General features: G+C 38.4%; 1 protein-coding gene across 1 annotated transcript; it reads right to left on the bottom strand.

Moving 5' to 3' along the window:
• Positions 1 to 1,731: 1,731 nt before the first annotated feature.
• On the bottom strand, positions 1,732 to 5,132 carry LOC111337725 (uncharacterized). Its single transcript, XM_022944074.2, has 2 exons — positions 4,232 to 5,132; positions 1,732 to 2,479 (listed from the first exon to the last, which is right to left on the bottom strand). Exons 1-2 carry the CDS (start codon positions 4,842 to 4,844, stop codon positions 2,259 to 2,261), a joined length of 834 nt encoding a protein of 277 aa, XP_022799809.2. The 5' UTR covers positions 4,845 to 5,132; the 3' UTR covers positions 1,732 to 2,258.
• Positions 5,133 to 14,340: the final 9,208 nt, after the last annotated feature.

Genomic DNA, 14,340 nt, shown 5'->3' with positions numbered 1-14,340 from the left:
CGAAACCTTTCCTTGTTCTCACTAATGTTAGAACAAGTTGTTCCCACTTTGTCAAGACTCCATCATTTTTACTCTTATTTGGTGTCTCAGTTACTTGTTTTTTTTTTAATGACTTTTTGGTAGTCTTACTACCCCTCCAAAGACGTATTTTAGTTGCCTTTGGTTCTAAAAATTAAAAAATCAAATCAAGCTTAGACCTAGTTACACCTGCATGACGATAACAGGTTTTAGTACAAGTTGCCTGGTCAATGAAATATTTTCTCTTCTCTTTCACTTGACTTATACTCTCTGTCTGTGTAGCTGTGTCAACAAGAAAACTAGCGTCTGTAACAGCAGGGGATGCCGCGTGAGGCTGCATGATTCACTGAAGTCAATGCTCTCTTGTACTATAGAGTGGTCCTCCAGAAGGGGCTCATTCTCAACTGCAACTTCATTTTCGTTACTACTTCGCTTTCTCTTCCTTGATAGTCTCTCCTTGATCTGTGTAAATCTGATCTTTGGGGGAGGTCTTACAGATTTACTCTCACAGTCGTACCGTTTCATGTACAACGTTGTGGTAGGACATTCAGCCGTTCTGTCATGCAGGCAACCTTGAATAGGGGAGAGCGGGTCTTGTCAAGGATTTAGCGTGGTAGAAACAGGAGTGTTTTGTACACATAAAGGACTCTTCGAACAAGATGTGCCAACTAATTTTGATGCTGACTGAAGATGTTGACTCTAAACCATCAAAACTTTAAGATTCCTGTAATCAACCGTCAACAACGCCAGCTAAAGTTAGACATCAAATTTCTCATGTGTTCCCTTTTTAAAAAAGAAATAGTCGCGGTTTATCATATACAAAGAATGGGCTGAAATATTTGGACTTCAGTTTTATTGACATTAACGGCTGATAGACAGAACTTCCTTAACTCAAGCGTTTTAAAGCGCTAGCCCCTCACTTATAAGCATGAGTCTTGGGTTTATCATTCAGACATCAATTATTTCGTTTACAGCAGGTTTCATTGTATTCTCATAAGAGGAAAAATTGATAGAAATAACAGGTTTGAATTGACTTGTATCACGATACAAATGTTAAACCCGCTGCTTATTGTTCAGTGCCACGCCCCGGACAAAAAAGCTTAGAACTTAACTATCTGAGAAAACTTATTTTGCGGTCTTCAAGACCGCGGTCCTTTAGGAGGAGTGCTGTTCCCTTTAAAATGTAATGATTACTTCCAATCTGCTATCTAACTTCCTCCTTTCGTCTTAACGTGGAAAACACATTCGTTTTTGAGATAAGGATAACTCACAAGATTTCCTTTGGCAAATAATTATTTGACTCTTGACACACCTTGATTTAGAGCAAGCAAGACCACCCTTTAAATCTAAATCACTCGAGCTTAAAATGCTGTCATCAATTGAAAGCCGATTTCGTTTTGTTCGAGTTGTTTTCAATTTAATTAATGAAATCTAACACATGGATTTTTTTCTCCGGGAGAATAATAAATTACTCCCCATCCCGAGAACCTTACATGCTTGCTAATTCGTTTGTGGGGTATACTTTTACAAAAAAAAAAAAAAAAAAAAACTCATGTAGATATTTTTTGTACGGGTTTGATTTTGTTGTCAAATAAGAAAAAAAGTGCTGAAAAGACCGTAAAATTATATGTACGTATACTGTTGAGTTACATGTCTGAGTCGGTCGACCACTTTCGGACTTCTCTTCTCGACAAACAAAAACAACTACTCAGCTCTTCTTCACGGTCACCTCAACTCCTGTGTCTTTATTTTAAACGAAAAAAAAAACTTACAGAAGCCAATTTCTTACAGTTGCAAAGTTTTCTTCGGTCGCTTTTGTCGTTGGCTATGGAATAATAACACTAACTGCGCACTAACTTTGATTAGAAGCCTCTTGAGGCCAAACTTTAAAAAAACTTATTGTAGATTATGAACAACATTTAAACTTTCCCCAATTTTCAAATGGCTTGATCAAAACGTTTAGTTATGGATAACTAGTAGTTTCCAGCTCTCTGAAGTTTCCAACGCTTAAAATACGGTTAGGTAGAAACTCGGTAACCCACCGTTTGACAGAGTGACAATTCCCGTACCACAGTCTACGCTGCAAAAAAAAAAAAAAAAAAAAAAAACGCAATGATCCATTACGGAATTCAGTGAATGAAAATTTGGGTAAGTCAAGGAGAATAGAGTTCGCTTTCCATCTTTATGTCCGATGCCGCTTCAAAACTTAGTTCGAAATTCGTAATTCGAGCAAATATGTATTAAATACAATAAGGATATGTTACAGCTTGGCTTCTGGGAAGATAGGGATAAAATCTTTTGTTTTGATGAGACGAATCCACGTGAATCCAAGATGGCGAACCGTAGGGCGTGGTCTGTCCAAGGTAGCACGGCTGGTCAGGGAAGAGACTGACTCTTCGTTCCCATACATCATGTTGACAGTCTAGAAAGCTTGGGTTATAAAATCCCTGTGCTGTGTTTCCTGCAAATGTAAAACGAGAAAACCTGGTTGAGATTATAATTCTTGTTTCCTTCTAATCTTGCGGAGAGAAAGGGGATGTGGCGGTTGATTGAAGTGATGGAGAGAAAATACGGTTTCGTGATTTATACGTATAATGAATTTGGATACATGAAAATCATTTTTGCACTGCGGACCAACATAATGACCAGCTCCCAGTTGGCTTGTTAGTACATTTGGTAGAGCACTGCACCGGTATCGCAGAGGTCCTGGGTTCAAATCCCGTACGGGCCTGATTTCAGGCCTTATTTCCACCACTACAGAAGTAGTGTTCATTACTGCGAGGATCGCTTTCATACATTTTTTTATGCATATAAGTCGGTCGCTTCTGGTCTGCTATGTTCACGGATTATCTAGTATGCAGGTCAATAAATTCTAAATCATTTTCAATTAAGGGCAAGAGGACATGTCGTCCTGCAAGAAAATCTAAATCTTGATGTAAACACCAACAAAAAGACGTATGGTCAGCGGTGCGGAAAACTAGTGTTTAGCTCCCTCGGTATTGGAAGGATTTCAAATTGGGAAAGAGAGAAAACCACTGTGGGTCAAAGTATTCCCCGTTACTTTTTGTATCGTATTAGAGTGATTTTTCAAAATCTTTACAAAGCGCTATCACATGCCATTTCGCAACGAAAATGTTTCCCAAAATATGCAAACTTGATATCAAAGATTTGCAGACAAAGAAGTAAGATTAGAACTAAACAGCAACTGGAGTAATGAATGATGACGAAAATGAAGGATGACGAAAATTATAAGATTAAAAAGATGTGCTAATGTTTAAAAAGTCATGCGCATGCACACATCGGCACATGGCCCCTTGTGGGGCATTTCTGCATGGGTTTTGTTTTACCCTTGACCCCTAAGAGTGACCAGCATTCAATTTCTCCTTACAATATCACCCCTGAATCACACCAAACCAACCTCATTCCCAGGGTTGCTCCGGGGAGCGGGAAGATGAGAGACCCTGGGAACGAGGTTGGAGGTTGGAATCACACATTAAGGTCACGGGAATAAAGGAAATGAACACCAATTAAAATAACTCCTAACTGAGTTGAACAAACTCTCCTTGTCAGCACCTTAGGAAATGTATAAGGAACAGTATGGAGAATATGCATACTGATGTGAGGGTGTCAAGGATTAGCTCTGACGTATTTGTGTATCGGTGCAAATCTGGCTCGAGACTGAGAAGATTTACCGAAAGAAATTTATCATTATCTTACTCGAAGATATTTTTGTTTTTGTTCTTGCCGCTTATGTGCGTTTCGTTGCGTTTAGCCTTTGAACATCAAGACTTGAAAGTTGACTGTAAATCTGCAATCCTCAGCCAATTCTCGCAAATTAAGTGAAATTTAGAATCAAAATGTACAGTAATTTCCTTGTAAGGGTTTCGTATGACGCAACCATATCAGCTCGACTTGATTTGTTATTAACTGTTTCTAAATAGATAATACCGCCAACTTTGACTGCTTGGTCGGGTGCAATATTGTGTTTTTGTCAAGCTTCATTATGACAGCAGCAATATCCCAGGGAATATTACTTCATTGTGTCAAACTCGAATGGATGTTTTAAGCGCGGTGGTCTGTATGTTCTTGCGTGTCTGGAAGTTAGAATTTTGCTGCCATACTTATTATAAGCTACCCCGGGGAAGTGTCTGCGAAGGAGTTAATTAAATTACTTTTTTGCAGTTTAGAAAATAACGCCTTATTGCCTTCATACCTTGCGATCTTGATTTGACGCCAGCAAGCATCTGATGACCAAATCTTTCGTCGTTTCGAACTCTGTTTTCATTCCTCAGCAATCTGTCTATAGAGAACCTATTAAGATCGATATTTCCCTTGCTTTGAGAAAATACTTCTGGGTTGGACTTGATATGGTTGTTATCAATGTCAGATCTTAACGTCTTGCTGATAGCGTCTCGCGCTTGCACTTTGCTTTCACGTCCGTCTATGAAAGCAATCTCCTTTTCTTTTGGTTGACGCTTTCTTCTTCTTCTGAAATTGCCATCTTCGCTGACATATTCTTCTAGTGAATCAAGCAGCACTGTCCAGTAATTATCCTTGCCCCAAGGCCGCGACGGATCCTTCAAGACTTTTACAAAGCACTTATTAAACGACAGATTATGTCTTACCGAGTTCCTCCAGCCTTGGTAAGCTCCGCGGAAAAACTCGTAGTTCTCCACCAAGTGCTCGTTGATCTCAGTGAGTGTCAGCTTCTTTCTCGGTGAGCTGAGGATCGCTGTTGTTATCAGCGCAATGTACGAGTGGGGAGGCTTTGGTTGGTCAGCCCTCCGACCGGCCTTTCTGGTCTTCACCAAATTGTCGGACATCATTTCCAAAATTGTTGTTTGTCTTGAGATTATTGCTAATGCTTCTCAAGGAGCTCTTTGCGTGAAGCAGTGCGCGTTATATGATCGATCTAAGCGGATCACCACCCAGTCACTCAGTTGTTTATAGCCGGACTGTTACAATACACAAATGACGCTTTTATCTACTTGTTATTTCACAAACACAGGAAACTGTCACACAAAAGGCAGCACACCACCCACAAAGCTTAATTGAAAACACGCTGAGTTTATGCACTCAATGTTTTGAAGAAATACCATGAGTGTCTGTTGAAACTCGACACCATGAGCTTCTTATTAATCCAACTGCTATCATAATGATACCCTCTTAAGCTTTCTAATCCTTTTTTTAAAGTTTTTATGATACAGAAATTGTTAGGTATGCATAAGATCAGTTTTTCGTGTTGTTCGCTTGCCTTTCAAACTGGATACAAGAGTTCGCGAAGTTATCTCGATAGTTGTAAATCATCAAATCATTTTTAAAAACGGCGAAAGAGCTTTCACGAGTAATTTTTAAAACAATTAACCTCTGATCCCCGACAGAGGATTACAATTCCTTCCTCTGCTCTCTCTATTTTTATCAGCAAAGTATTAGATCATTACTTTGAGACAAACTGTTATACCTAACCTCAAATCTTAAAGACCCAATTCAAAGATCTGAAGTAAACAAGACATTGTGTTTACAGTAATTAGGGAATGTTTTTCTGTTGAGCGCGGGGGAAAATCAAGCTCACTTCCTGTCCTTGTTAATTACTTTCTTCAAAAGGAATCGATTAACGTTATCGAGTTATCGCAAACCATATCCCCCACGCCTTAATCAAGATATTACAATGAATATTCCTCAGAACTACCTGACACTAGAGGCTGGAAAAAGATTTCATTCCGGACGGAAGTCCTATTTTTAAATTAGTGAGAATTAGCTTTCTTGATTACTCTTGTGAATAACAGATCCTCGTTAACGATCAATTTTGTTTTAGATGTAACGCCTTCCTTACACAGTTATACCACTTGGTTTATTAACATTTCTTTCAAGAGCGCCTTTAAAAACTTTGCTAGTTCACTCTGTCCTTCTTCCATAAAAAAAAAAAAAAAAAAAAAATTCACCTTTTAATTTTGTCCACGTCCTTGATATTTCCGATGATAAGTCTTTGAAATACCGGCTCGTGGTTTGGCAATAATGCGCGTTCGTTTTCCGGCAAGGGATCGTTCCCACAGAAATTCGCGAGGTCAAGTTTTTATAGAGATATTTAGATTTCAGTATACTGGATCAGCTTGGAATTATTCATTGTAGTTATATGCTGAATGAGGGTTTTTAAAAACAATAACACCCGTATAGAGATTCAGTTGATCTTCTATTCTAACGTTTATAACTCAATTCAAAGGGTTTAGTCTTTTAGAAGGATGTATGGCAGTTGCAGGTAACCCTATCTCGTCTTGGCTGTGGTACCTGTTGAAATGAAAGAGCTGGAAAGGACTTCATCAATTTATGGGTGATCCAAACCATTTAAGAAAAACGTGTCCTACGGAAACAAGAACAACTTAAAGTTCTATCCTTACCATCCTGTAAAGAATTACCACTTATCTAAAGGAATTAGTTTTACAACTGAGCGTTTTATTAAGTCAGAATCTATCAATTGCAAAAATTAATCCCATACCTACTCTTGTTTCTAACCATTAAACTAATTCTATCAGTATTAGTCCTATGTGAAAACGGTGAAAAAATTTTTTTATATATACCACGATATGTATATACATACCGTTTTTCAGTAAATCTTTCAAACAAAATGAATAAAAAAGGACAATGCAGGCTTAGCAGTCGATACTTCATCACGAAACATTCATCAGATAACATTCTGAACAGTGCCAGCCCCACAATTTCAGTTAGTTTATCAGCTGCCAAAATGAGATATTTCTCCCCACCACATCATTTTTTACTCCAAAACCATAACCACTGCGGAAACCAAAGATGACTTTCCTCTTTATGTTTTGTGGAAGTTAATGGATCGTTTAGGATGAAACAGAACAAAAAACTGGAAATTTGACAAAAGTATTTTGATTGCAAGAGAATGTTTTACGTTTAATCCATCCAGGATTTAACCATCTTGAACACCAAAGATTTGAAATTCCAAGACTTTCTCGAATGTAAAGTTTGTAAACAGTCCAATTTTCGCCTAATCAGGAAGGAGTGAGCACACCTATTAATACTCATGGAATTTAGGGATAAAAACGCGTAAACACAGAAAGGATTTGTGAATCAGTATTAAGTAGGCGGTCCGACAGGTGAGGTTTAATGACTTGAATTGTTTATTACATTTGAGAAAATAAAAAAACAAATCAGCTATACACAGCATATCTTTGTCAATGAGTAATCAAATCTTGAATTCTTGTTTTATGAATGAATTTAAATCTCTTACTTCAGTGTTTCCTTTCAGAAAGACTTGCTCTGAAATTTATTCCATAAAGCGTTTAAAACTAACTAGTCACCTCGTTTCATTTATCAAATACAAAATGAACCGTAAAACTGAGAAATTAAATCGTCATTTTCCTTCAGAAAACCACAAAGGAAATCGAGTGTTGGCAATGTCGTAAACAATTGCCGATTTCAATGAACTGAAATTACTCCGAGGAAATGGCTCGACACCTGCCCTTCCTTAATCTTAAACGATCATGTACTTTTTATCTCCAAATTGTAATCAGTGTACATAGTACACAAGGGGAAACTGTGTGGATCGCAATTGTACCCGAGAAACTTATTTGCAGCTTAAAGGAACTATAGTTAGAATAATCTTAGTCAATGTATTAACAAGTAGCAATATTACATACTTCCATTTTGTCCAAGACAACACCAAGAACATAAAAACTTGTGAAACGAATAGACTGGAAAGAGAATGGTAGTCACCCGATTCCGCGGTTAGAGATGGCTCAAACACTGCTGGGAACTAATATTTACGATTTTCTGTTTAAGTAACAGAACATTGAAAAGGAAAGAAAGCAACATTTCCAGAATTTTTGAGTTGTTGAGCAGCACAGGTGGAGCTGCGAGAGGGGTAATTCGTTGACAGATATTTCGAATGAGTACGAACACCAATCATTTTCTGCTGGAACACGGATGGAGGAAAATTCCCCAAATCCGCAAACATTAAAACCCGCAAAATTCCATATCATACGATAATTTATCTGCCTCACCCATTTTCAAAAAATTTCACGGTCCTTTTTTTAAGTAACTTTCCCAATATTTCGTTCGATAGTTTTTACCTCTACCTCATTAAAGAAGTCTAACTCAGTGCACGAGAACACACTTTGAGGGTGTTCTCTGATGCTAGACTTGGTCTGCCTTTCGTCAGACTGAGTAGTGTAGTGTCAGTTGTGGTATCCATACGTGATACTATCAAACCAAAAAAAAATTACAATCCATTTTTATTGCTCTCTCTCTCTCTCTCTCTCTTTTTGTTTTGTTTTTTTTTTGTTTTGTTGTTGTTGTTGCTTTTTTTTTGCGGAAATAGCTTAGATAGAGGGTCAGGATTGATTTCTGCCTTCTCCTGGGTCTGATCCCAAGTTTTAAAATCATTGAAATCACTCGAAGTGTATTTTACGCAATCATCGGTCCAAGAAAAATCCAGTTTGGGTTACTTTATGCTAATTTGAAGTGATAACGTCATGTTTGTTCACTTTAAAATAACAAACATACATAAAAATAACTACTGAAAGATTGCTGATTGTATAACACAAGATGACAGTAAAGCTGGTTCGTGGTTCAAAGTATATTCCTGAGCTGCATGTCTTTCCAACAGTAACTAATAAGGTAATAATCCATGAGATTAACACTTCGATCCAAGGGGTAAAATTTTCAAAGGAAATTATTAATGAACTGATAATTACATAAAAAGTTTAGCGTTCTCCAAAGGTGTTAAAACTTAATTATCTCCAGATGTAAATTTTATAAACTTCCCCTTGTACCACCAATTAACTATGCTTAACATCTTTGTGTGTGTTGCTTTTCTGTGCCTTTCGTAAACTTACCACTTGAAACATGCGTGCTTTAATCGAGTTTAAACTGATCTTTACAATGAACGAACGCGGCGTCTTATTTGCTCTTTGTTCGGTGTTTCGTAGACTTGCCGGGCCAAACCTCTTTAAATTGAGTTGTCTTCGTGAGGGTCTCAATTGGACTAACCGATAGCCGTCAAACGCATAAAAATTAACAAATTTAAACCGCTAGTCGTAAAAAACGTTCATCGTAAAAAAAAATTCCTGGAGACAACAATAGAATGATATTAACCGTTATCCGTAAAATGGCCAAAGCTTTAATCGTTTTCGCCGTAAAAGCTATCAGCCCATTGAGAGCCTCTTTCTTCAACGAGCAGAACTATTTTCAGGTGAGAAAAAAAAAACAGGGAAATGGAAATTAGAAAACAAAATGAAAGAGGATGGACAAAGGACCAACCATATTTATGGGAGAGGGGAGGAGGGGAGGTTGGTGATATTTGGGGCAGTGCCATGAGGAATATTTCGAATAAACCTCCCTTCATTTTAATTGTCCTTAGACAACAGCATCACACGGATTGCATGAAGAAAGACTGTTATATTCAATAGTCCACGATATAAACATAGCTTGTTATGTTTTCTGTAACTCTAAAAGTTTTAGAATACGATATAAGTTTCTAGTTTTTGACTAAATCAGGATAACTTCTCATCACTTTATTGAACTTTCGCACCCATTTTTTTTATTTATTCATTTTATCTGACCATTCAAATGGGAGAGCCTCCCCATTAAAGCCTTCTCTTTTCGCATATCTCACCCCCCCCTCCCACCCACTGCCCCATAAAATATTAATAGTCTCTTAGGAACTGGATCGTGAAGATTAAAACAGATCGGCCAAGTGGACACTAGAAAGGTCTAGGTTGTCGTAACTTCTACGGGATTTGTACATTTTTTACTCCGTATCAAAGGCTCCTGTCCGTATGCAGTACATCTGTGACAAAAAACAGTCAATCAGAAGAAGTTGCTAAACAGGCATCTCCACGGCGGGTCAATCTGATATGAAAGGACATTCGGATTGATTTAGTTTCACACATCGAAAATTGAATGGTGATTTATAACTGTCATTTATTCCCTAGTCGTCGACCAAGAAATGAGCCTACGCTCTCTCCCTTGAGAAGGATCGAAGACAAGTGAGACTTGATATAAAAAGGCGGGAATGGTGTCTCTTGTTGATGTTGTCTCAGTCAGGGTAATGGCTCCTGTCTCAGTCCAAAGGAAAATTCACCACTGCCATGTCACTGAATTATTGTGGAATGGTATATCCACCAACCTTAAACGTAATGGGTGTATTCATTATGTGCTATCAGTGGAGGCTGCTCCATTATTGCCTATAAAGGTTCAATAAGTATTTGCGAGCGTGGAGTGCCAGTGTGCTTTGTTATCGACCCCCTCCCGTACGAACTAGAAAGGACTGAAACACTGAAATTTGTTAACTATACATGGAAATTTATGAAACGCCTGTGTTGTTTGCTTCTAACGTTCACACCTGGGCTCAGTTGTTCGAAGGATGGATGATGCCATCCACGCACTCATCCACTGGCTAGTGATTTTTCCGCCGAATAGCGTTATCTGCTCTTTGAACAACCGGATCCTGAAGTCTTTTCCCGAGTGCTACAACGAGGGGTTCACGTGGTATGAAGTTCAGGTCGCTTGTATCAGCAGGACTCCTAGTGTTATACTATAAACTTTGTATTTTAGGCAAATCCAGATGACAGACATAACACCTCCATATAGCTCGATAGTTACAGAGATTTTGACAAGGCACATGGAATTTGCTCACAAATACGATCTTGACTAAAACAACACGAAATTACATTTTTCGAAGTGGTGTCAACATTTTCGACTTTTGCGGGGTGGTTAAGTTCAAGAGATTTGGATCAAGATCAAGTTAATCAAAGATTTGGTAATACCCTATTGGTGATAAAAATCTACCTTTGGTGCCAAAAATCACTTGAAAGCCTCGCGTATGTGCCAGGTGATAGCCATGACTATTAAAGTAGCAATGTAAAGAACACGTCTCCGTGTCCCGGTGGGTGGGGGAAGGAACACTCTCTTATTTGCCTCAAAAGGTGTTTGTACTTCCCAGAAAGGTTTGGTTTTCGCGTTCTTCAGTCTTAAAACAGGGCCGGAATAATTTCCTTTTATGGCATCTTGAACATGGTGCAGCGTATCCTTCTGGACTGAAAGCCTTGAACTGGGAGCGAACTTGTGCGACAGTATCTTAGAATCTCCGGTGGAGAGATTTTTTCCTAAACAGGGTCGGAGCTTGAAGGCCCTGACGGCACAACCTTGTCCAAAATCTTCTGTACACCCTATTACTAACCCCCCCCTCCCATCTCCCATCTCCCATCTCCCGGGGGGCCGTCCCTACCAACCTTGCGGCTGATCAGATATTACGCTGGAATGCTAGAGTCTCCCTGTAAAATTTAATCAACCGTTGCAACTTACAGTTTAAAGACTTTGGACTTTGGTCTTCCAGTGCAGTGCAAATTATGGTCGAAGATAAGAATATAAGCAACTTGAGCTTCCGCACCTTTTCAGGCTGATTTGTTACAATTTTTGGTCATAGTACAACCATTAAACATTGTACTCTAAGGTGAGAGGCATTCAGTTGCATAATGGGAGAACAACAGGTAGAGAGAAAATGCAAAATTTTGGTATGTTTCGGACCAAAATGAAAATGGGCGATTCTTTCCATTGAGAGTAAAAAATGCAAAAAGTTGTCTTCAACCGAATGGGAAGAGTCAACACCTTGCCTGGATCCCCTCCTCCTATCCGAAAAAAAAAAGGGAATCATTTGGTATGGCTTGAGATGTTTCAACTCTTCACATTGTAGTGCCCGAAACCGAGAAGAGCTGAACAAGACTTTGAACCTATTAATCTTATCGATAGAGAATAAGAAACTATCGGATTCCCTTCTCCTTAGTAACCTACAGTGCACCACCACCAATCAAAGATTTTTTTTTTTTTGCCTTGATCCTCACACCCACTCACTTGCCATTAAATTATCAGGTTCTCCTAAAATCGGGAAAGAAAATCTTCTTTTAAATTTAGTTCGTTAAAAGTGAACCAGCGCTGGTGTATTCTATCGAGATATTGGTTTCGATACATCAGGCCTCCGGCTCAAATTTATTTTCATCACAATTCTAGCAGACTCATGTTACGGATCGATACATATGCTTGCTTTGATAAGGAGTTCAACAAATATGAGACTATGGAATAGCCATAGATGCGTAGATGAAATTGCCAGAACATTCGTTGGTCTTTCGACTTAACCCCCATTTCTCGAGTTAAACTACTTTCTTTTGTTTTAAAGCTCCATTGATCTGCAAGCAGACAGTGCCACTTTACATTTAGAATCCTTGGTAAAGGTACTCTCTTTTTTTTTTTTTTTTTTTTTTAATAAATCCGGTTATAAATCTCAAGAGATGACACACGCAAATCCATATAAATTTTGTACTTAAATACCGTCAACCAGTTTCTCATTCTCTGTCATCACAAGTTGTATAAATGATCAGCTTTTTAAGGACTTGTACAGATCTGATGATAGCTTTGTTCCTACTTCTTTGGTTAAAATGAAGTATTATGAGTATATAGAAATACGACGCAAGGCTAACTATAAACTCAAAGGAACAGTTACTTATCGCTCCTAGGTCCAGTTGTCCAGCGGTCCTTACTCAAGGGGTTTATTTAGGGGTGGGCTCATCTTAAACCAGGGTGCATATCTGATACCTATAATGATGAAAACAAAGTCACGAATATTGATGCACTAACTTATTTCGAAACAGGAGTTACGAACCAATCTAGTTTGTATATTCTCTGGTCATAGGAATCGTACGCTTGATGATTGGACCGTTTTTCTAAAAATATCTTTAAAATATCAATTATCGTCTTATCAAACTATTTATCACTTGCATCCACCGCAGAATAGCATCAAACAACACCGCCGCTCCGAGCTTTTGACTCTGTGCTGTCAGAAAATTAATTTGCGTGATAGCACATTGATATGGAGCGTTCTTCAAAGAACGAGACTTATTGGAGCCTTGATATAAGGACTCTTGAAGAGATCTTATCTTTGGGTTTAAACAGCTTTCGTGCCATATGTTTAGGCGAGCGTATTCTCGCCTTGTATCGAGTGAACTTTTGTCTTCTATCACTTTAAAGATTAAATTCGTTTCGTCTTCCGGTGTAAAAACTGGGGTTCGAAGCTTGATTTAGTAGAAAAGACCACACACAATTTTGCATGACGGGAAAGTGTGGATACGAAAGATAAAGAAGAATTGAGAATAATCCTTGCTGACAGGGAATGATGACACGTGTATTCCATCTGCCATCCTGAAACTGTCCCATTCCAGACAAAGCCGAGTCTCGCGTGTTCTCTGTTAAAAAAATGATCAGTTTTCTCAACGAAAACCAGAGAAGATCAAGCGAAAACCAAACTAACCCTAAGTGGAGCTGTTACCTAATGATGCGGCAGAAGCAAAGGAACAAAGTCCATTTTTGATTGTTATCATTCTATTTTCACATCGTACCTGGTAGAGTTTTGATCTTGTATGTCAAGACCTATTTTCAGAGATCATCCAATCCTTCATTCTGAAGACCCCCATACTTGATTTGATGACGGGAAACAGAGGAACTACAAGTTATTCTCGCGTGATAATGTGTAGAATTACATAGGTTTAAAGGATTTCCCTGGTTCAGGCCTCATTTTGCGTAAAGTTTTCATACCTTTCCTTCTTTTACTGCGTGAAGATATTCTCAAGTCCCTTGATATTTTTGTATCTATTAATTTCGATTCCTAAGTGAAAGGCCTAGTTCATAAATCATTCATTTGTGAAGCACACAATCATCTGCAATACCTCATTGCTATTATGTTTTTTATCCATTTAGGAGTATCATTGAAATCCTCTTTTTAATTCAGTGTTAATCCTCTTAAGGACAAGAACTCAAAAACGTCTTAGCAAAAATTAACCCGGCCCTAATTCTTCCGAGATGGGATAAATGTAATCGTGTGAGTTAAATTAAACTGTAGATTTCCTGATTGCTAAGGGTGAGTTTAAAGCGTCTTCGTTGCACTAGGCCAAAGGGAAGGTTCGTTATGCACACATACAATTATCTACATGGCACAAAGATTGAATCGTCGACTTCTGCTGTTGTTTATTTTGGATAACAGCAGAATTTTATGCTGTGGATCTAAATGACACATTTTATCGTGTTCAAAAGCAAAGAAAGGTAAAAATGTACTCAATGATGTTGGTGTACTTATAAAAACACCAGTGACATATGGGGTTTTGGATCTGGGTTAAGAAGGGATGGCTGACATTCTTGCAAGAGAAACTTGTTTCAAACTAGTTATGACATCTGCTGGTTACGATTTCGAACATCCTTTTGACTACTGAGGTAGCGTGAATCCCTTCCCAACCCAAGCAGTTGATGGCACAG

The sequence above is a fragment of the Stylophora pistillata genome, chromosome 3 (assembly GCF_964205215.1).
Source record: "Stylophora pistillata chromosome 3, jaStyPist1.2, whole genome shotgun sequence".
Lineage (NCBI taxonomy): Eukaryota > Metazoa > Cnidaria > Anthozoa > Scleractinia > Pocilloporidae > Stylophora > Stylophora pistillata.
Note: the sequence above shows the minus strand (reverse complement) of the source record. Positions and strands in the feature narration are given on the sequence as shown.

Coding starts and splice junctions, on each gene's coding strand:
- LOC111337725 (XM_022944074.2), bottom strand. CDS start 4,844: ATGATGTCCGACAATTTGGTGAAGACCAGAAAGGCCGGTCGGAGGGCT. Junction 2,480..4,231: donor CGTCAAATCAAGATCGCAAG/GTATGAAGGCAA, acceptor TTACATTTGCAG/GAAACACAGCACAGGGATTT.